The sequence below is a fragment of the Adiantum capillus-veneris genome, chromosome 11 (genome assembly GCF_014529385.1).
Source record: "Adiantum capillus-veneris isolate H3 chromosome 11, ASM1452938v2, whole genome shotgun sequence".
In the NCBI taxonomy this organism is placed as follows: Eukaryota; Viridiplantae; Streptophyta; class Polypodiopsida; order Polypodiales; family Pteridaceae; genus Adiantum; species Adiantum capillus-veneris.
In genome coordinates, this window is record NC_140941.1 from 94,418,085 (window position 1) to 94,442,099 (window position 24,015).

The 24,015-nt window shown below is 44.6% G+C and overlaps 1 protein-coding gene across 3 annotated transcripts in view; it reads right to left on the reverse strand.

Moving 5' to 3' along the window:
• LOC147447671 (putative receptor-like protein kinase At1g11050) overlaps positions 1–23,458 on the reverse strand; it is a 38,039-nt gene extending 14,581 nt beyond the window's left edge. For 2 of the 3 annotated variants that reach the window (XR_015189630.1, XM_086523396.1), the window contains exon 1: positions 23,009–23,458. Coding sequence is in view for 2 of the 3 variants with exons in the window: in XM_086523396.1 (XP_086379522.1) it covers positions 23,009–23,327 (319 nt within the window). In the remaining variant the exon portion in view is untranslated. The remainder of the gene's footprint in view (positions 1–23,008) is intronic. The other variant, XM_086523395.1, reaches the window with a different exon arrangement.
• Between the last annotated feature and the right edge of the window lie 557 nt (positions 23,459–24,015).

The window sequence follows — 24,015 nt, forward strand, 5'->3', positions numbered from 1 at the left end:
ACAAGGATTTCATCCAATTCTTCCACTTCTGGTTGTTCCTCATCAAGCATATTCTCTGGCACATCACCAACAAAGGGCCTTAGAAGGCTGACATGAAAAGCATTATGTATTTTCCGGCCTTCTGGTAGCTTTAACTTGTAAGCTACATCGCTGATCTTTTCTGAAATCTGAAAAGGACTATAATATCGCATACTGAGCTTAGGAAATAAGCGTTCCTTGCCTTTCCTTTTCCTTAACCTGGCCTTTTTAAAGCGCAAAAGTACCCAATCACCAAGTGAAAATACAAGTTCACGACAGTGACGATCAACAGCTTTCTTTTGCTTAGCCTGAGTCTTCTCAAGAGCAATCTTTATCTTCCTGTATGTTTCATCCATATCTTGCACATACTTGTCTGCCTCAAATATCTTGTCCTTAGTCTGCAAAATGGGCGGGACTTTCTTTCCTCCTTCCACTATCTCAAATGGTGCCTTACCTGTTGACGTATGCACAGTGTTATTGTAAGCATATTCAACCAATGGGAGATGGTGTTCCCAAGTTGCCTTGTACTCTGAGACATAACATTTGAGCAGATCCAAGACAGTAGAATTTGCCTCTTCTGATTGTCCATCAGTTTGCGGATGAAACGAAGAAGAGAACTTGAGCGTAGTGCCCATGCTCTCAAACAATGCCTTCCAGAAAAGACTAGTCATACATGGATCCCTGTCACTGACAATTGACTGAGGCATCCCATGATATTTAAAGATATTGCTCATGAATATCTTGACCATGTGTTCTGGCTTTATCTTCTTTCTAACAGGAATGAAATGGGCCTGCTTACTGAACCTACAAATGATAGTCCAAATCCCATCATTTCCTGTTTGCGTCCTTGGAAGATCAAAGATAAAGTCCATTGCTATACTTTCCCATGGCCTATCAGAGATCGGCAATGGCTGCAACAATCCCGGTTGCTTTTGTCTGTCAAATTTGACTTTTTGGCATACTAAGCATGATCTTACAAATGTGTCAACATCTTGACGCAAAGCTGGCCAATAGAAGAATGCCTCAACCCCTTTCACTGTCGCATCAATTCCACGATGCCCAGCATAAGGTGGAGCATGACTTTCCATCAAAATCTTTGGCCGTAATTGTTTAGTAACGCATAACTTTCCATGCATCATGAGAAAGTCATTCTTAAGCATATAGTGCTCATGATGTTGCCCATCAACAAGCTAGTCATAGATCCTTGCAAAATCTGAATCTTCAACATATTGTGTCTTCATTTCCTCTAGTTCACAATGGTACGGAATTGACACTGCTGAAATTTGGGGCTTTCGTGACAACGCATCAGCCACCACGTTCTTTTTCCCTTGCACATGCACAATCTGAAAATGGAACATTGACAAGATGTTTGCCCATCGCATGTGCTTCTCAGACAACTTCGTCTGTGTAAGAAAATATCGCAAGGTTTGATGATCCGTTTGGACCACAAAATCAGCCCCTAGCAAATAGTGTTTCCAACTAGTGAGAGCATGAATAACTGCCAGCAATTCTTTCTCATAGATTTGCAAGTTCCTTTCAGTCTTCAAAAGAATTCTGCTCTCATACGCGACTACTCGGCTATTCTGCATTAGAACTGCACCAAGACTATGGCCACACGCATCACATTGAACCACAAAAGGTTTAGAAAGATCTGGCAAAATAATTACCGGATCTGAAGTCAGCTTCTCTTTCAAGTGTTTGAACGCTAAAATTTCCTTGGCTGTCCACTTGAAAGTAACTCCTTTTCCTTGCAGTGCATGGAGTGGAGAAGCAATCTCAGCAAAATTTCGGATGAACCTCCTGTAATAGGAACATAAGCCTAGAAAGCTTCGAATGTCATGTACGGACTTCAAGTCTGGCCATGACCTAATTGCTTCCACTTTAGCAGGATCCATGCGTACCCCATCCTTTGAAACAATGTGCCCAAGGAAGTGAATCTCTTGCAAAAAGAACTCACTTTTCTTTGCATTAATGAGTAGCCTATTCTTGCGTAGCTCATTGAAAACTGCGGTCACGTGATCCCTATGCTCCTCTTCAGACTTTGAGAAGACAATCATGTCATCAAAGAAGGTACCCACGAAGTTTCTATGTGGTCTAAAAATTATGTCCATCATTCTATTAAATGTGGCAGGAGCATTTGTGAGACCAAATGGCATGACAAGAAACTCATAGAGACCAAATGTTGTCCTGAACGCAGTCTTATGGACATCTTCTGGTCTAATGCGTATCTGATGATACCCGCTCTTTAGGTCTATTCTTGTAAACAATGACACTCCCTCAAGCCGATCAAGAATGTCATCTATCCTCGGTATGGGGAACCTGTTCTTGATGGTATTCTTATTCAAGGCGCGATAGTCAATGCACATGCGCCATGAACCATCCTTCTTCTGCACTAAGAGTACACGCGAACAAAAAGGGGATGAACTGGGCTGAATCAGCCCCTTCTCTAAAAGCTCGTTGACCTGACCCATAATCTCTTTCTACTGGGCTGCACTAACCCTGTATGGTGGTCTATTCGGTGGACTAGAACCTGGCACAAGATCTATAGTATGATCCTCAGGTCTCTCAGGAGGTAACTCCCCTGGCAAAGAGTCCGAAAAACAATCACTGAAACCACTCAAAAAAGTTGACCTATCTTTATCTAAGGTAGACAAATTAGATACAACTTGAGGTACTTCTTTTGCAAAGATCAAGTACGCAGAAAGATGATTCTTTATTACAGATGAAATAGCAGAAGCAGAAACAACTGGAACAGACTCGCCTTTTAGCTTTACATCAAGGACATGAGTCTTTCCTCTATTCGGTGGACTAGAACCTGGCACAAGATCTATAGTATGATCCTCACGTCTCTCAGGAGGTAACTCCCCTGGCAAAGAGTCCGAAAAACAATCACTGAAACCACTCAAAAAAGTTGACCTGTCTTTATCTAAGGTAGACAAATTAGATACAACTTGAGGTACTTCTTTTGCAAAGATCAAGTACGCAGAAAGATGATTCTTTATTACAGATGAAATAGTAGAAGCAGAAACAACGGGAACAGACTCGTCTTTAAGCTTTACATCAAGGACATGAGTCTTTCCTCTATGTACAAGGGTAATCTTTTTGTTGTAAGTATCCACCATAGCATGCAACCTGTAATACCATGGGATACCCAATAACACATCACAGCCCTCAAGCGGCATAATATGAAATTCTTTCGCATCCACATAGCTCTGAATGTGCAGACGAAGCTTTCCCAGAATGGGAGTAACAGGCTCTGAATGTCCTGGGCATGCCAAACCTGCTTCGCCTGTCATACCCATCTCCTCTGCACGAATGCCCAACTTTGATGCCAATTCTGGTGATATGAAATTTGCACGGGCTCCTGGATCAAAGAAAACCAGCACTATCTGGTCTCTAACTTTGCCCCAAGCTCTGCACAGCTCCGTGGCATCTGTGTTTGGTTGATCTCCAACCAAATCTGGAACAAGTCCTGCACTCGGCTTTGGCTTCTTCCCTTTATGGTCTGACTTATCATCCTTATCCTGTGACTTCTTCTGTGGGCACTCATTTGCAAAGCGTCCTTCCTGTTCACTAATGTAGCATTTCTTGGCCTCCCTAAGAGCTTTCCTTTCTTGAAAAGTTTTGCTAGAAAAATGCCTTTTTTGTCCTTGTCCTCGTTCCGAAGAAGATTTAGACTGCTTCTTGGACGTATCAGCTTCTTCAATGGAAGGCTTCTTTGCAGGAGACTCAGAAGGCTTTGCTGCAACATTGCCCTTGGCTGAAAACTGTTTGCCCTGGGCCCCTTTCTTGTGGCTATAAAATCCATCGGAATCTCCCTTCGACAGATTGTTGGCCACTCTTGCATTCTCTATCAATTGAAACATATTCATGACAGTAGTCTTTGTGCAGTAGTCCCTGATTTTCTTGGGCAATCCGCAACAGTACTTCTCAATTTGTTCTGACAAAGGCACAAACCTGTAAGAGGTGACTGGCAACAGTGCGGCCCAAAACCGTTTATTGTACTCTTCCAGATTCGCACACTGTTTAGCATTCAACTCGTGCCGTTCCGTCATCACATCCACTTCAAAAGTGTTTGTCAACCATGCAGGCGCAAAAAGTTGTTTAAATTGGACCCACGTTGTTGGGGCTTGACCTTGGTTCAACAATGCAGTCCACCATTGAAGCGCATTCCCTTTCAAGAAAGTGGCAGCCTTGCGTATCTTTGAAGATTCCGTGAAGTTGCCTCCAGCATAAGCTGCATCGAACTGCTGTATGAAGGTCAAAGCCTTTAATTGGTCCTCAGTTCCTCTGAAAGTTTCAAACTTCCCTCCCTGCCCACCTTCCTTGTAATCCTTAGGCTGACTCAAAGGAGCCACATTATCATAAACAGGTGCTTGTAATAGTGGTGCTCCATGAGTGTTCATTCCAACACTCGCATCAATTGTTTTCCCTGTCATATCTACATTTTGTACGTATGGCTGCGAAAAACCAGCCATACCAAATTGTGTTCCAGGCACTCGAAACTGGCCATAGGCACCCTGAAAACCTGGTTGGACACCCATGTTCGCGTACATAGGGTTACCCATGCCTGTTTGCATTGTCCCGAACACATTCCCTGACATATAACCTGTGGAAGGTCCAGCCATAGCTTGAAACACTGAACCACCTCCAAAATAACCAAGATAAGTATTAGGTAATGGAAGGGTCTGACGCATAGCTTGTTCATTGCTCCCTTGACCATTCACAAACGGTTCCTGTCCAGCTAAAGCAAGTTGCTTTGGATCATTGGACACCGCTAGTTGCTCAACCACATGGGCTTTCCCTCGAGCATCACGAGTCCTCTGCGCATTGGAAATCTCCTTTTCCTGCAACGGCTCAGTCATGCCCTGTGTAGGAGTCTGAACACCCTGTGTCGGAGTCTGTAAGAACTCCTGCATCCTTGGGTTGTTAGCCAACTGCTGAAACATGTCCATGCAGCAACGCAGTTGAGTTCTAAACAACCTGTCCTCTTCTTGAAGAGTTGAAGGAATTTTCTCTGTGCCATGTGAGGAAGATCCCTCTTCAGGTACTTGGTCTCTCTTCTCTGCCATATCGACAAGCTCTGTGTTGCTTTCACCCACAACAATCCACGCTGCACTTTTTGAAGAAAAAGTGGCTATCCCGTCGATGGAACCATATAACCGGCCTATACAACGTAGAGGGCGGTACTATTTCAATTACCTGTTAACTTTACACAGAGCACTGAGAAGGGAAGAGAACACAGTTGCGTCCAACGACTAGAATGTCACTGCGCACACGGGACCGACATCCTGTAGGCCCCAAAGACTGGCGCCCCTTTCGGTATTTCTTTAATTTAGAGAGAGAGAATTACAAAAAAGAGAGTCCTTGGAAGATAACACCTGCATCCAGCTAGTACGCTCCAGATTCGGCAAAATTTCGGCAACATAACAATACCGAAATCAACCCGAATCAATTTCCAAGCTCAAGACTCTATCCCACTGGCGTTATCCCTCAGTCGGGAGCACAAAACAGTAAATTCCAGGTCGCTGTAATTTCTGGTTCAGTCCTGTTTTTGACCTGATTTGGGCACACGACAGTCCCTACACTGTTCCCTGCACCTTGGGCTTGGTGCCCCTTGATTCTGGAAGCATCCCGGGCACAAAACAGTCTCAAAACAGAGTAAAAACAGCAAGCAAACAGTGCTGAATTTACTGCGCAATCGAGAGGTTATCACCCTCTCGTGGACCTGCTTTGGTGCAGCAGCTAGCTACACCGGTTCCTGTGCAAAGAGGCTCTTGCCTCGGCATGAAAGCATATTTCCCCACAGCTGTACATAGGTCAAATGAGAAGCCCACTAGTGGGGCATAACATACTGTACGTAGGGAAGAAAGAGAGCAGTATGTAGCGTGCGGGGCATCACTCCCGTCACCATACTGTGCATAGAGGGCAAGGTAAGCATTCCATAGCTTCTGTACCTGCTACAATCCACCTGAGGCTGAAAATGGCGCCCCCTTTGTTGATATGCAGCTCGTTTTTGCCTCCCAGAGTGGCAGAATCGCTCACAGGCTGACACGTCGCCCAGTTTCCGAGTTTGGGCTTTCCCTGCTAAGAATATCTCAACTGGTGCGTCAGTTGACTTGGCAGCAGAGCAATAAAATGTTGCCCTTGTCATTCCAGAGCTAATGACGCGAACACATTTTCCGATCAAAAATAGCAGTTCCCTAAATTTTAGGAGATGCTTCCATGGAGTCCCTATCGGTCTCCTGACCATCATTGAAGACTACCATTTGACCAACATCTACAATGTGGGTTAATTTACTAGCCCCTTTCAACTTATAAAGTTGCAGTGACTTGACGAGTGGCCCAATATCCAGTTTGGCGCACACGAGCTTCCATACTCATCAGAATTCAGTGCTAACTGGCCCGGGTAGTCCCTATCTGACCGACCTAGATCCCCGATGTGAGAAACCCATTTGGCTGCAACCGTTTCACACTGGCCATGCAATGTCCACTTGCACCTTTTCAAGGGTTTTGGGACAAACAAGTAAAAATAAAATAAATATATCTAATACTTATTTACGGAAGGCAACAGGAAAAATACACCTCCTGGTGACAACCACCCTCTTTCTTCTTAGCCTCTTTGGCCTTCAACTTAGGACACGACTTGATCAAGTGATCATTAGCTTTACAACAATGGCAACGCATCTTCTTTTTTGCCCTTATCACCAGAATTGCCAGACGAAGTGCTGCCAGCAGAAGCATTGGGAATAGAAGTTTTGCCACTCGCAGCAGAACCATAAGAAGTGGCTGCATTGCTGTTACCACCCTTTCTTTGAGAAGCAATAAAAGCCTGTTCAATTGCACGTTGTCTAGTCCTGTTTTTTCTGAAAAGTGACTCTTGCAAAGGCAATGTGCATAATGCATCAAACTTGACAACTTCTGGATTTCCTTGGGTCATAAGTCTCCCAGTACTAGCAAAAGTCTGGTAAGAATCTGGTAAGGCATCGAGAACAGTCTGCACAAGGAAACTGTCTGAAATGACTTCACCTGCAGAAATGAGCTGCTCATTGATATTGTCACCAGCGTGTGACTACTATCTATCCTTTTTGTTGATTTCTTTCTTATTATCTATTTACTTTCACTTTTTGGAAACACCCCTCGGGAAATCTAACTGCCCTGCATTGCATAGCTAGTGTGGAACTGTCCAGAGGGAGTCCAGGCCTGAGGGCAAGAGAGCACTAAGGTTGGACAAGGACTATGGTTAGCCAAGTGGGGTCATTGACTAGCCAAAGTGGAATCCTTTGCTACAGAGGCTACATTTCAGTTTTGGATGTGGCCGCAGTGTACAAAGAGGGTCGGATGACCTAGAAAGATACAATGGCAGCATCTCCTAAAATTTAGGGAACTGCTATTTTGGGACCTGAAAATGTCTTCGCGTCATTACGTGCAGTTTGACATGGGGATCATTTTGTTACTCTGTGGCCAAGTCAACAGAGGCTGCAGGTGAGATATTTTTAGACCCGAGGGTCTAAAGCGGGAAAATGCACAAATGAGTGACACTTGGCACTCTGAGGCCAGTTTACTACTTATAGAGAAGGCAAAAACGTGATTTATAGCTGGGAGGCTCATTTTGCAAGTCTCTGTCACAGGTTAAGAGCTATGGAGTGCTTGCTTTCCCTCTTATGCACAGTGCGGTGCCAGGAGTGATGCCCTGCACGCTACGCACTGCCCTCTCTCTCCCCTTTGGCAGTATGTTATGCCCCTCTAGTGGGCTCTTCATTTGACCAATGTACAGTTGTGTGGGTTCATGCGCGATTGCCGAGGCAAGAGCCTCTTGCACAGGTACTGGATTAGCTAGCGGCTAATCCCCCCGCAGGTACAGGTGAATTCGGAGAGGTTTCACGCCAGAAATCTCGTCCGATTCAAAGGGCAAGTAGCCCTACAGGTGCGGGAGCTCGAGGACTTGCTAGGGATGCGACCGGCACGCGAAACGGAGCCCGAAACAGTGAATTACAGCCTGCTGTGTATTTTTGCAGGTTTAGGGTTTTGGCCCTAAACGGACCCTAATACCCCCAGGAGGTTCGGGGACGCAAGGGGACCGCTGTACAGGCGATCTGGAGCATTTTCAGGGCTGAAAACAGAGAATTCAGCGTGCTGCAGATTCTCGCCAGGTTTTGCAAAGTGCCCGTATGCGTCGGGAAAGTCAGTCAATGCGTGGGAATACTGACCGTGAAGGGTTCTAGTACAGTTATGCTGCCGAAATCGGGCTGGAACAGTGGAAATTCAGCCGAGTTTGTGCGGGGCAGCTTGTAGGAACCACAGCGTTTATTCCCTCTTTTGAACAATAAAGAAATACCGAAAGGGGCGCCTAAGTTAGGGGCCAATCTGGTGTCTGTCTACTCATACAGGTGCAATCTAGCAGCCTGTATCCCTCTCCCCTTTGTTGTGTCTTGAAAGTACAGGTAAAATAGACGACTAATAATGGGTGAAAGCTAAATCAAGGTTTAAAGTAAAGTCTACCGCCCTTTTTGGATTGAACAGGCCGGTTTCATGGTTCCATCGACGGGATTTGATCACTTTTTCCCATAAAAGTGAGCCTTGGTCAGTTTTTGGGCTTGAAGACACAGGGGATCATAGACGAGACACAGGGAATTGTAATTATGGCTGACAGACCAGATGATGTGACTGAAGAGGTTTCCTCTTCACAGGGTCAACAGACACATGAAGTGGGTGAGTCCTCAAGACCACCACAGACTGATGATGATATATTCAGGACCCAGTTGGTTACTGCTGTGGCTATGTTCACACAAGTAATGCAGAATCCAAGGTTTTTAGCCTTTCTGCAACCTCCTGTTCCGTCTCAGCAAGTTGGGTCACTGGATCATATTCAAAAGCCTGTTAAGGCTCGAACACAGGTGATTCATACCGCACAGTCAATGGAAACACCTGTACACTTGACGGAGAACATGCAGTCTCCACAACGTATGCCTAAGGTGCAAGAACAGGTGGTTGAGATGCCAGTTTTTCAAGCTGTACCAATTCAGCCCGCCACCTTTCAGCAGCCTATAGCTGGTTCTAATGGGCAGGGAAGCAACTTACAGGCTATGCAACAGGTCTTCCCACCACCTTCAGTACACCCTGGCTATTTTGGAGGTGGATCCGTATTCCAAAGCATGGCTGGTCATGCACCTGGAAATCAGTTTTATACGCCAGGAACAGTGTTTGCGGGTGCTCAAACGATGATGCCTAACCCCATGTACAGTGTCATGGGTATGCAACCAGGGTTTCAAAGCACTCAGGGACAATTTGGGATGCCACAAGCAAATTTTGGCATGGCTGGAATTACAAATCAGCAGCCAAATATGGCATTTCCAGGTCAAGTTAATAGCGGCCAAGGAACACAGATGAACCCTAATAGTGTTCCCATGTTTCAGTCACTTCCATATGACAATTTAACGCCGCTGGAGAGGCCAACTCCGTACAAAGAAGGTGGCAAAGGTGTGTCATTCACGACCTTTACAGGGTTTGATGACAGGAAGAAGGCTCTTTCATTCCTCCAGCAGTTTGATAAGGCCTATGCAGGGGGAAACTTTACAGAGGCTTCAAAGGTCCGCAAGGCAGCCACTTTCTTGACAGGGAATGCGGGACAATGGTGGACAACTTTATTGCTTCAAGGGCAAGCTCCGTCCACATGGATTTACTTCAAGCAGATTTTTGCAGCAGCTTGGTTATCTGATGATTTCGAAGCAGATGTCATGACAGAATGGCACCAGCTTAATGCTGCCACTTGCAGAAATCTGGATGATTACAATCGGAAGTTTTGGAAAGCTCTACTTCCAGTAACTTCCTATAGGTTTGTGCCATTGACAGAACAGATTGAAAAATACTGTTGTGGCCTACCTAAAGGATTGAGAAAGTACTGTACGAAGACAAAAGTCACTACTTTGACGCAGCTCATCGAGGTAGCAAACACTGGCAATGGTTTGCTCAAGGGAGAAGATTGTGAATTTAACACTGGCGTCAAGGCAGGATCAGGCAAGAAAAATTCAGCCAAGAAGCACGTTCCCAATGAGGCTCCTAAAGGGACTCAGGAGTCAGCCAACGCAGGGAAAGACAAAGCTACGGCTGAATCAGAAAAAGGACCAGCAAAGAAATGGAAAAGACGTTTTCCTCGCAAGTCAGAAGAGCAAAAGAAGGTCCTGAGGACAGAGAACAAATGCTTTATATGTGAGCAGCCTGGCCACATTGCTTACAACTGTCCTACAAAGAAAAGGCCAGCTGATTCTGAAGACAAGGAAGACAAGAAAGGAAAGTGAAAGGCAAGGTTGCCAGGCGTTACTTGGTAAAGTTCAGAAACTATCCACCAATGGATGCTAAGTGGATGGAAGAAGGTGAACTTGCAGAGTCACCAACTGTGTTATCACTTTACCTGGAAGCCTTCGATTTGCAACCTACCTTGACCCCTTGAGTTTCAAAGCTAAATGGATTGTCAGTGTGACAATGGCTTCTGAAACAAATGATGTACATGGTATTTAAAGTGAGCTCAAATGAAATACCTGTTACATGAATGTTAGAGCTGTACAGATTGTCAGTTTGGCAATTGCTCTTATGGAATGTCCAAAAGTTTGGTTAGTGCTATAGAAGTGAGTATTTCTTGTCAGTTTGTCAAGGATACAATGATTGCTTCTATTCAGGAGTACATGTGTAACTGCATTCTTAAACTGTCGGTTTGGGTATGCTCGAAAGTGTTACGGGATCCAACGTGTACTATAAGACAGTGGCAAAATGTGCAGCTACCATTTTGTCATTGGAAAGTTAGTGACTCAAAGCAATGGCAGAGTGTGCAGCTACCACTATGTCATTGGGACAGGGTTCACACGCAGGCAATACATGAGTCGACGAGGTGTTGAATACACCAGGGTTGACAATGAGCATGTATGTGTCGTATATGTGTCGACAGGTGTTGAATACATCAGTGTTGACAGTAAGCATGTACGACATAGATGCAAACGAGGACGTTTGAGATTTCAGGAGGGGGGTATGTCACCAGCGTGTGACTACTATCTATCCTTTTTGTTGATTTCTTTCTTATTATCTATTTACTTTCACTTTTTGGAAACACCCCTCGGGAAATCTAACTGCCCTGCATTGCATAGCTAGTGTGGAACTGTCCAGAGGGAGTCCAGGCCTGAGGGCAAGAGAGCACTAAGGTTGGACAAGGACTATGGTTAGCCAAGTGGGGTCATTGACTAGCCAAAGTGGAATCCTTTGCTACAGAGGCTACATTTCAGTTTTGGATGTGGCCGCAGTGTACAAAGAGGGTCGGATGACCTAGAAAGATACAATGGCAGCATCTCCTAAAATTTAGGGAACTGCTATTTTGGGACCTGAAAATGTCTTCGCGTCATTACGTGCAGTTTGACATGGGGATCATTTTGTTACTCTGTGGCCAAGTCAACAGAGGCTGCAGGTGAGATATTTTTAGACCCGAGGGTCTAAAGCGGGAAAATGCACAAATGAGTGACACTTGGCACTCTGAGGCCAGTTTACTACTTATAGAGAAGGCAAAAACGTGATTTATAGCTGGGAGGCTCATTTTGCAAGTCTCTGTCACAGGTTAAGAGCTATGGAGTGCTTGCTTTCCCTCTTATGCACAGTGCGGTGCCAGGAGTGATGCCCTGCACGCTACGCACTGCCCTCTCTCTCCCCTTTGGCAGTATGTTATGCCCCTCTAGTGGGCTCTTCATTTGACCAATGTACAGTTGTGTGGGTTCATGCGCGATTGCCGAGGCAAGAGCCTCTTGCACAGGTACTGGATTAGCTAGCGGCTAATCCCCCCGCAGGTACAGGTGAATTCGGAGAGGTTTCACGCCAGAAATCTCGTCCGATTCAAAGGGCAAGTAGCCCTACAGGTGCGGGAGCTCGAGGACTTGCTAGGGATGCGACCGGCACGCGAAACGGAGCCCGAAACAGTGAATTACAGCCTGCTGTGTATTTTTGCAGGTTTAGGGTTTTGGCCCTAAACGGACCCTAATACCCCCAGGAGGTTCGGGGACGCAAGGGGACCGCTGTACAGGCGATCTGGAGCATTTTCAGGGCTGAAAACAGAGAATTCAGCGTGCTGCAGATTCTCGCCAGGTTTTGCAAAGTGCCCGTATGCGTCGGGAAAGTCAGTCAATGCGTGGGAATACTGACCGTGAAGGGTTCTAGTACAGTTATGCTGCCGAAATCGGGCTGGAACAGTGGAAATTCAGCCGAGTTTGTGCGGGGCAGCTTGTAGGAACCACAGCGTTTATTCCCTCTTTTGAACAATAAAGAAATACCGAAAGGGGCGCCTAAGTTAGGGGCCAATCTGGTGTCTGTCTACTCATACAGGTGCAATCTAGCAGCCTGTATCCCTCTCCCCTTTGTTGTGTCTTGAAAGTACAGGTAAAATAGACGACTAATAATGGGTGAAAGCTAAATCAAGGTTTAAAGTAAAGTCTACCGCCCTTTTTGGATTGAACAGGCCGGTTTCAGATATCCTTGACACTAGCAAGGAAAGTGTCCATATCATCTTCCTCATGCATAATCTTCGACTCCAGCTCTTTACGCAGCAAAGCAATTTTAGCGTCATTGCGACTTGCATAAAGACCTGCTAGAATATCCCAAGCCTGTTTTGCAGATTTGGCTGAACGGATGTGAGAAACAATGGTGCGCTTCACAGACAAGGCAATCAATGCATGAGCCTGCGCATCCTTTACATCCCAACAAGCTTGTTCTGCCGTAGGCAAAACAACTCTAATAGCAGCAAGACCTGCAACATCCTTAACATCGCCTACATCCTCAGAACCAGGACGTACATCAATGCCCTGCACAATATTCCAGACGCCCTTTGACACAAGAACGTGTTGCATCATATAAGCCAGCATAGGGTTTTTGTTCCCATCCAACCTATCCTCAACAGCAAACATCTTGAACACATCTGTGTTGTTGTTGTCAACCATGGTAATGCTGCACCTGATGTAAAAACTGCCCGAAAATAGGAGAAATGGAGCGGGAACAACACGTGCTATATAGCACAAACCGTAGAAGACTGTAAGGCACCTATTATGCAAAAAACGGTACTGACAAAAACTCTACACAAAATGACGAAATAGCTTGTGCAGTACTGTCTGTAGTGGAAACGGATGCCGAAATGAGCCCGAATCAAAAATCTGAGCAGACTGAGCTCCCCCGAAAGTTTTGTCGACCTGCGGACGCTTGCCAAAGCTCACTGAAATCAGAGAAAGTGAGCAGGCGTGTGCTGGAGCAACTGGCGACTAAGCCCGGGAGGACGCAACCTGCTCTGATACCAATTGTTGGAATTAGGGTTGCAGAGAAACGCACACAGCTCGGAAAAGACGAAGGAAGCTCAAGGCACACAATAGAGAGTATGTTACTTAGTGTGCAATGGAAAGATAGATAGCCCTAGAGTGATGGGCGTATATACAATGCTCGGGGGGAAAAACCTCCTAAAGAGGGAAAAAATGTCCCGGCGGTCCTAGTGTGTTCACACACATCACTACCACATGTATATGGTAACATATGGAGCTCGAGCATGAGCAAGCATGCGAGGCTCAACGCATAGCAGCCGAAGAAAAGCGAGAGGCTATGGAGTTAGAACGAAAGACGCAGAGGGACCAACGCATACAAGAGTTGGTCCTACAAGTACTCTCTACGAAAGGCGAGCCACTCAAGGAGGCCGGCGAGTCATCACGTAGAACAGGTGGAGACAACGACTCCAACAATCTAGTCATTGAGAAGTTGACGTTTAGTAAGTATGATGGTAAGATGGATGTATCTGTGATTCATTCTTGGTTGCATTAATTTAATGCTTACTTTGCAACTAACAAAAAATCACGTAACAATAAAGTTTTATGGCTGCCATATATCTAGCAAGTGATGCCATTAATTGGTATCAAGCTTGGCAGGAGTCACAGTTGGCGGAGCACCTTGAGAATTCCGAGGATGGCGTACCCCTCTCTTTTAGTTGGGTCGACTTCCAAGACAAGCTCAAGACGCGCTTCATGCCGCCACAGTACCTTGATCGGTTAAAAGAAGATTGGCATGGTCTTAAGCAAAATGGTACTCTTTGTTATGTCTTTCTATTTCGAAATTTGTAGGACCTACTGAGTACTTATTAATTCACGTTTTAGCATTTGTTATATTAGTCTTTGTCATAAAATCTAATATCTAACCAACCTAAATGATTTTCTCATATTAAACTGATCATTAAATGTGGGAGAATAGATGGGAACAAGGGTTAAAATATAGACATGTGCTTACGAGTCTATCTCAACAAAGGGCCAATGGTAAAGGGGTCCAAATGAGAGATGATCTGTCAAAGAGCAAGGCTAGCTAATAAAGCTTAAAGACCTTAGGGTTAGCTTCATTACATACCTCCAAAGGTTAAGTGTTAAAACTCTTTTGACCTTAGGTAAGCTAGGGTTGTGCTTGAGGTGGGAACTCGGCCCAAGCTTGAGATGCTTGTCGTGCTTGCTGGCTAAGGTGTTTGAGATGCTTAATGACTAAGGTGCTTCAGGAGGGTAAGGTGTTCCACAAAGTCAACATGATCCCTACTCAAGGAGAGGCGAGCCCTCATTGTAGGGGCTAGAGAGAGAGCACACACACCCTCACACAAGGCAAGCTTGGTACAAAGAAAGCAAATAGAACACTTGTCAAGTTCCTCTTCATGTTACCCTCAAGGTGTGTCTAAAGCCTATTGGTTAGCCTCCCAAGGGGTCCAATGATAATTTAGTTGTTTTAATTAATTGTTTTTGCATTTATCAAGTCCTCTCTCTCAAAAGGGAAAGAGGGACACTTGTCTCAGGGCTACCCTTGTTGCTTGATATGCACTAAGCCTGTGATTGGCCAAGCTTGAGGAGGTCCAATCAAGTGCCAGAGAGTGCTAGAAGAGGGGGTCGACCAAAGTAAGAAGGGGACTAGCTTGGGGGGTATACTCTCCCCCCCCCCCCCCCAAAAAAAAAAACACACACACACATTGTGTGGAGTACAAAGTGCAAGAGCTCTATCTCCTTCTCCAAGCTGGTAGAGAAGTTGAGAGCCTACACCAACACTCTTGGCTATGGAATGCAAATCTAACCAAGAGCCATGCTTCAATACTTAAGTTTGCCATCTTCTCTATCTTCATTACTATACTATTATGTATGCTAGCAAGAAGAGTGACGATAAGTGCGAAACTATTTCTTTCTCCTATGAATGTTTCTTCTTCCTCTTCCCTATCCTCATTCCCCGCTAGCTCTCTCCACCTTCGAAAGTGTTTGAGGCCTTGGGTCTGAGGCTGGGGATAGTTAATCCTTTTTACAAAGTCTATGTTATGCTTGTGATGCATGAAGCTTTCCATCTTCATTGCATCACCTAGGTCACAAGGAACACAAAGATTATATTGTACAAGTCTCTCTTGATGGAAGAATCTATAATACAAAAGCCTATTGGAGGAGGGACCGGCTCCACATAAATCCAGTCCTCAACTGTTGTCAAGTTCTCTCTCTCTCTCTCTCTCTCTCTCTCTCTCTCTCTCTCTCTCTCTCTCTCTCTCTCTCTCTCTCTCTCTCTCTCTCTCAAAAGTATTGTTCATACCAAGTTGATTAAGTACTATGATTATGTTGCTGCCATCAATTAAGTTCACCCTCTATGTTCTCGAAGTAGTCTCACAAAAATGCTCTCTTTAATTCTCATAATTCCGCTATTCTCAAAGTTCATAGACCATTTCCATTACATTGGTATCAGAGCTATTGGTTTCTATTTTCTTGCTTAAGAAGAGAGGTCCTTAAGTTGTCCATGAAAGGTTGGGCATGTTTATTGCAATAGAGTAAGTGGGATAGGGATCTATCATCTTGGTTAAGAAGGACTTAGTTCGAGATACACCGTTACGAACTACAGTCTTAATAATGGAGCCTCTTGGAGCTTGCCTTTGGCTTTACCATTATTGAGCTACGAGCAAGCTCAACAAGATCCATAATCAACTGAGCAATGTTAGACCCTCTCCACTAGTCTTTGCAATTAACAGTGTTTAAACCACGGGTGTGGCTGCTTGAGGACTGATTTTTAAAGGTAAAGAAGAGTAGCGACTAAGGTTTTTGAGGGTACCAAAGCACAAAGTATTCTATATACACAAGTATAATTAGCATGGTTGACAATAACCATGAGAGTAGAATGAACATTGATAACTTTGATTTTGGACATGAAGGTGCTAATGATGATGCCCCCATGTTTGTCAATTATCTTGTTACTAGGTTGCAACAAGCTATGGGCAACCCTACTTTGCAAGCTGAAGTTTTCGCGCTTATGGGATTTTCCTTCCTCTCCAAGAGGGGAGAGAGCTTAGGAGGCCTCTTGAGACCCCCAAAAAACGACTCTCTTCCATACGAGAGGAGGAATCCAAAGAACAAAAAAGTAATGAATCCCTAAGTTCCTCTGAAGATGTGGCTCCACGAAGACGGCGGTCTAGATGGCCGCCAACTCCTCCCAAGAGGAAACGGTCAATCCACAGTTTTTCTTCTCGTCCTTCCGAAAGAGAAGAGAGGAAACAAAGGAAGAATAGGGTAAGACAGAGGTCACCCTCTTCTCCTTCTTCACCCACCTCCTCTTCTGACGAAAGCTATGGCTATTCTCCTAAAGAATACAAGAGGGAAGGACATCGCAAATCTTACCCTGCATGGCGAAGGTCACAAAAGCTCAACGTTCAAAGAGGGAGGAAAGAGTATCTCTTTTCTCACCTATGATGGCACCTTTGGTGCTATCGACAAAGTATTGGCTTTCATCCATCAATTTGATGCGGCCTTTGGAGATGAGGGCTTCACGGAGTCCTCCAAGCTACGCCATGTAGCTATGCACTTCTAGAAATCGGCTCGTCAATGGTGGGCTAGCCTTTGTGGCAACGGCGAAGCCCCAAAGACATAGAAAACTCTACGAGTTTCTATCATGAAGCAATTCCTTGCAAGCGATGCAAAGGACAAAGTGCTTACCAAATAGCGGAGTTTGAAGCTTCTCTCCCATGAGTCTATCCACAAATATGTAGACAAGTTTTAGGATTTACATCTCAAGGCTACTGTCTTTCAAAAGATAGACTTCGCGAGCAAAAACAACAATTCTATGCAGGATTACCTACAGAGATGGCCGAGTACGTCAACTCCCAACGGCCCGGTTCTATCACCAGTAATCCACCACACTATGGTTGCTTCGCGCATCAATTTCCAACAAAGGGCTAGAAGGAATATCAAGCCCATGGAAAGCAAAGACAAAAGTGATGCAAAGGAAAAAACCAATGTCCAAAATTTTTCCCAAGGCAATTCCAACATCAACAACACTTGGTCCAAGGAGAAAGGAGTTTACAAAGGTAAAAATAAACTCTCTCCTAAAGAGCTTGAAGCTTTTCGCAAGGATCACAAATGTTTTAAGTGTGGGGAGCAATGACATGGCTACTGTTCTTGCCCCAAGAGAAATGCCCACAATGAGACTCCTAGAGCTTCCACTATCGAAGCTCCAAAAGAGGATGCTCATTGCAAAGGATCACCTCTCTCCTATGCTTGGGGAAAGGTAAGGGAGCATGGTGCCTTCATTTTGTTTGATCCTGGCTGTACTCACAACTTCATATCAACGGAGTTGGCCACCAAGTTGGGCATTCAAGCTTTCGAGATGAGAGATACTGTAACCGCCGATACCACTTTCAAGAGACAGCAAGCCTCCATTACTCTATTGATTGGGAAGTTGAGGCTTCATGTCCAAAGCTATGTCAACAAAGAAGATTTTTTCATCTCTCCTCTCCAACATGAGGATACTATCCTAGGGGCACTATGGTTCAACCGCATGGCTACCAACATGAAGTTCCCTGAAAGGAGAATCTACTTCACCTACAGGGGAAAGAGCATGTATATAGATGTTAGTGAGTCTGGTCGTACTATTCCACTTGTAAATCCTCCTGCTTTTGATAAATCAATGAAAAGCTCAATTTCTGCGTACATAATTTTTGTCAAAGAGTCTCTAAACGACAGTAATGTTTTATCAAATGAAAATGGTAGAAATCAAGAAGGTTTGTTTGATAAGCTACAAGACTCTACCTACTTCAGTTTGGATTGACCTTAAAAGTAGCTATCATCAAATAAGGATAGTGGATGAAGATATCCTAAAGATCACGTTTCATAAAACATTTGGTCTTTATGAATATCTAGTCATGCGTTTTGGTTTGACTAATGCACCAGCCACGTTCAGTCGTTTAATGAAGAAAAACTTTAGACCCTACCGCAAATTCACTAGAGTATTCTTTGATGATATCATCATCTACTCCAAGTCCTTGAAGAAACACAAGCAACATCTTCATGTGATTTTTTAAGCATTGAGGGAGAACAAGCTTTTTCTCAATCAAAAGAAAAGCGAATTTTTCCTTCAAGAGATTACATACTTAGGTCATATTATCTCTCAAGATGGTATCCGTATGGATTCACCCAAGTTAGAGGTAATAAAAGCATGGTCTAATCCAAAGAATCTACATGAGCTAAGAAGCTTTATTGGTATATGTGTATACTATAAACGCTTCATAGCAAAATTCTCTCAAATAGCAGGACCATTACATGACTAAACAAAGAAGAACATTAAGTACTCATGGACTGCTAAGGAGCAAAATGATTTTGGCAAGCTCAAAAAGAAGCTTACCTCCCAACCAGTCCTTATGCTTCCGGATCTCTCAAAGCCATTTGAGGTCCAATGTGATGCTTGTGGTGATTACCTTGAAGCAGTCTTGCTTCAAGAAGGGCATGCCATAGTATATGAGAGCCGAAGGCTCAATACGGATGAACGGATCTTTGGCATTTATGAGAAAGAGCTTTTAGCTGTTCTACATGTCCTAGACACATGAAAGTACTATCTATTGGAGACTCCATGTATTTTACAAACAGACCACCAAAGTCTCAAGTACTTCATGATGCGAATCAAGCTTTCCGACAAACAAATGAGGTGGGCAAATTTTCTTTCGCAATTTTATTTTCATATTGCTCACATTGCTAGTAAGCACAATCAAGTGGCCAATGCACTTTCACGACGACCAAAAGTTAATGCGGTGTCTATAGCAGCTCACAATGATCTATCTTCTATGACAGATGAGTATACTATTGACCCTGACTTTAAAAACATAATGCCTACCCTTGCCTTAGGGAAGAAAGAGGAACCATTCACTTTGCAGGATGATTATCTTGTCCATGGCAATAGGCTATGTGTTACCCACTCCCTTCGTAAGAAAGTTATGTATAAATCCCATGCTCCTCCCTATGCGGGGCATAGAGGCATTCAAGCTACTCTTCGAGGAGTAGAGACGTACTTCTATTGGCCTACCGTGAAAGTGGACATACAAGAGTATGTTTCAAGCCTTATCAATGCTTACAATGCTACATTAGAGTAAGCAAATGTACATGTTTCTTTTAAATGATCAATGTTTTTGTCTTATAAAACTACCTCTTTTTATTGTGCACAAATTTAAGTAGTATGCATGCTTAGAATCATGTGTGATGACAACGTCTCTCAAACAACCAGTAGAATTTGTCACTCTACTTGGGAGAATGAAATTGACTAAAGAGCAGACATGTTTGCGGCAGCTACGTCTTCCAAGCACCAAATGGATTAGTCATCCATCTTGGAATGATGTCGTAGGATAAAAAGGTATCCTCTACCCGCTAAGAAACATTGACTAATGACTAAGGCTTTAGCTCTTCTACCTCATAGTCGAGGACGACTATGATTTCAAGAGAGAGGTAGTGTCATAAAATCTAATATCTAACCAATCTAAATGATTTTCTCATATTAAACTGATCATTTAATGTGGGAGAATAGACAGGAACAAGGGTTAGAATATAGACATGTGCTTACGGTTCTATCTCAACACGGCGCCAATGGTAAAGGGGTCCAAATGAGAGATGATCTGTCAAAGAGCAAGGCTAGCTAATAGAGCTTAAAGACCTTAGGGTTAGCTTCATTACATACCTCCAAAGATTAGTGTTAAAACTCTTTTGACCTTAGGTAAGCTAGGGTTGTGCTTGAGGTAGGAACCCGGCCCAAGCTTGTTGTCGTGCTTGCTGACTAAGATGCTTGAGGTGCTTAATGACTAAGGTGCTAAGGTGCTCCATGACTAAGGTGCTTGAGGGGGGTAAGGTGTTCCACAAAGTCAATATGATCCCTAATCAAGGGGAGGCGAGCCCTCATTGTAGGGGCTAGAGAGAGAGCAAACACACCCTCACACAAGGCAAGCTTGGTACAAAGAAAGCAAATAGGACACTTCTCAAGTTCCTCTTCATGTTGCCCTCAAGGTGTGCCTAAAGCCTGCTGCCTATTGGTTAGCCTCCCAAGGGGTCCAATGATAATTTAGTTGATTTTATTAATTTTTTTGCATTTGTCAAGTCCTCTCTCTCAAAGGGGACAGGGAGACACTTGTCCCAGGGCTATCCTTGTTGCTTGATATACACTAAGCCTATGATTGGCCAGGCTTGAGGAGGTCCAATCAAGTGCCAGAGAGTGCTAGAAGAGGGGATCGACCAAAGCAAGAAAGGGGCTAGCTTGGGAGGTATACTCTCCCCCCCCCCCAAACACACACACACACTCTCTCATTGTGTGGAGTGGAAAGTGCAAGAGCTCCATCTCGTTTTCCAAGCTTGTAGAGAAGTTGAGAGCTTACACCAACACTCTTGGCTATACAATGCAAATCTGTCACGTGACACATCCCAACCCTATGTGTCCGTGGACCAGCTACACCACAGCAGGGTTCAGTCAGTTTAGATTAGCAGTGATCTGGCACTTTTGTGAGTCTATTCGTAGACCGTGCATGCCCAGTCACTTAGCATAGATGCATATCCTCCGGTTGCACACAGCATGATCATCGGAATTCCCATCAGAATCCATTCGCATCAGTTAGGGGAATTTTCCAGTGCATTTAGCCTATTTTCCTATTTATTGGGATTTTCACTTATTATTTTTAAGCGACTTTCCTACAAAAGTAAATAGGGCAATTTTGCTAAGTTAATATATAAGCAAGCCCAAGTTAGCACTTTCTGGCAAAAGAGGTAGCAGGAGCACATGCTCAACAAGCAACTTCTCAGCAGAACCCCCCCCCAAGAGACCTAGCGTTTTTGGAGCAGATCCATCAACCTAGAGTTTTTGCATGAAGAACCAACCCTGGTGTTTTGCACAGCAGATCAGCCCCGGCGACTACAGCAGACAGCAGATCAGCCTAGCGTTTTGCCTTTGCAGACAATCGGCGTCAGATTTACAGATTTTCAGCCCTAGTGTTTTTGCATCTGCTACAAACCCTAGCCTTCTCTGCGACGGAAGATCAAAGAACATCAGCGTTTTCAGTTTTCAGCCCTTAGTACCCGTAGATCAAGTCCCGAACCTCGCAGATCTCACCTTCCCGCAGCAGTTTCTCGCCGCACGGTCAGTTTCCGCAAGGTTTACAGTTTCAGCCCGGAAAACGCAGATTTCAGCATCTACGTTTTCAGCGCGTCATTGTCTATATTGATGGGAGAATCTATAATACAAAAGCCTATCGGAAGGGGGACCTTCTCCACATAAATCCAGTCCTCAATTGTTGTCAAGTTCTCTAAACTCTCTCTCTCTTGCAAAAGTATTGTTCATGCCAAATTAATTAAGTACTATGATTATGTTGCTACCATCAATTAAGTTCACCCTCTATGTTCTCGAAGTAGTCTCACAAAAATGCTCTCTTTAATTCTCATAATTCCGCTATTCTCAAAGTTCATAGGCCATTTCCATTAAAGTCTTTGTAATTTTTTACTTGACAATTATATGGTACGACAGTCACTTATTAATTCACATTTTAGCATTTGTTACCTTAGAATTTGTACTTTTTTACTTGACAATTATATGGTATGACAGTCACTTATTAATTCACATTTTAGCATTTGTTACCTTAGTCTTTGTAGTTTTTTTACTTGACAATTATATGGTATGACGATGCTGTAATTTTGGGTCTCATAAGTCGTTTAGGCCTTTTGCAAACATAAAAAAATAATTCTCCCTTGCTATCGTATCAACACCCCTCCGCTACACTTTTGACACATCAATCCCACAAGCCACTGAGGCCTGGAAAGTGTTGCCTTGAGGTCTCTCCCAAAAAAACTTTGTGCATGCAACCAACGTTAGGCAATCCATCTAGCCACTGAAGTAAGATACAAGCATTTAGAACGCTTTTGCTAGAGCCTAGAGGTTAAGGAGCTTCTCCGAAGCATGAGACGCTCTTTCAATGAGAGAATCATCCCTAGGGAATTGATCAACAAGATGTTGAATGGAAGTCGAGGCATCATGCAATCCTCTCCTATCGTTGTCGTTGCAATTGGATCGTCTAGAAATAGGCGCACTCTACTAGAGACCGCAACTCTCTCTCTCTCTCTCTCTCTCTCTCTCTCTCTCTCTCTCTCTCTCTCTCTCTCCATAAATATCAAACATAGGTCATAAATATGGAAAAAAGTCTTGAAAGATATACAATGAGATCATGAAGGCAAATTCCATATAAACCACACGATACATCAAATACTCTAATCAGGATGTGATAATGTCTGGAAAAACTATTTTCTCCTTAAGTGTTCTCATTGTCTGGGTTCTCATGTTTGTAGGGAATGGTCATTTAGTGACCATTCTCTGTTCTAATTTGGGAAACCGGGAGAGGCCGAGAACCTGATTTAAACAGGGAATGGTCACTGAACGACCATTCCCGGCCGTCGCACTTCAAGGGAGGAGGAAAATGACGAGACTGATAGCGACTGCTGGCGGATTATGATGATTTACAATGACCTTCCTAGTTACGGGCGCAACAAAGATGTAACCGAGCGGCCTTGGTCGATTTGGACTCCAAGCTCTCTCTCTCTCTCTCTCTCTCTCTCTCTCTCTCTCTCTCTCTCTCTCTCTCAGAGGGCATACCAGAACATCAACCTTACGAGGCCGGAAAGGATAGAGATGAGTAAGATACCTGTGGCGTTGAAGGTGAGGCCATGGAGCTGAAGGGTAGCCTGGAAAGAGGCAAGGCAAGCAAGAGCAGTGGGAAGGTCAGGGAGCTCGAAGAAGCCAGTATCGAGCAGGTACTGTGACAAACCGATGCCAAATGTTGACAAGAGTGAGTTGCAGCATGTTGCGTCTGCCGTCTGCTGCTCCTGGCATGTCAAGGGCCCCCATGGAAAGGAGCTCACATAGCTGAAATCTATGGGGCATGTGCTGGCCCTGCAGGTGTGAGCCAAACTAGTTAGGATGCACAAAGCTACACACACAAAGGTACCATTCGTTACACACATTTCCGTGTTGTGAGGAACCAGCCAACGCCGCAAGCGTGTAACGAGAGCTCGGCAGCAGTGACCGAGGTGGGTGTGTGTGTGTGTGTGTGTGTGTGTGTGAGAGAGAGAGAGAGAGAGAGAGAGAGAGGGGGGGGGGGGGGGGGGGGGGGGGGTGTGTGCCTTGCGTCGTGACAACAAAGCTGGACCACTGCACAAATTTTAGAGAAAGCGAACGTATGCTGCTGAGATGGACTCCACTAATAACCTTCGAGATGGGATCCATGGTGGGAAATGTGGGCTTGATCTAGGCTATGGAATTTGTAAACTGCGGCTGGAATAATAACCTCGTTTCAAATGTAGAGTGCGGACCGGTCTCGTCACTATCTCACACGGGGTCACCCGGGAGGGATCTAGGGTCCAACTTTGGGCGCACGGAACGGCTTTGACCTCAGTTGTCCGATCGCTCGGTGAACTAGAGGTGAATTAGGGGGTGAGCTCGGGGGCAAAAATGGCACCCCTAGTTCACACGCCTCGCACGGTGGTGTGGGTCGAATCCAAGACCTTTCGGATGCCACACGATGCCCTACCATCACGCTTAGCACGTATGTTGCCCATGTTGGCATGACACATGATCACATCCTAGTTTACCTGTCCCTAGTTCACCCTTAGCTCACCCCAGTTCACCCTTAGTTCAATGCATGATCCAACG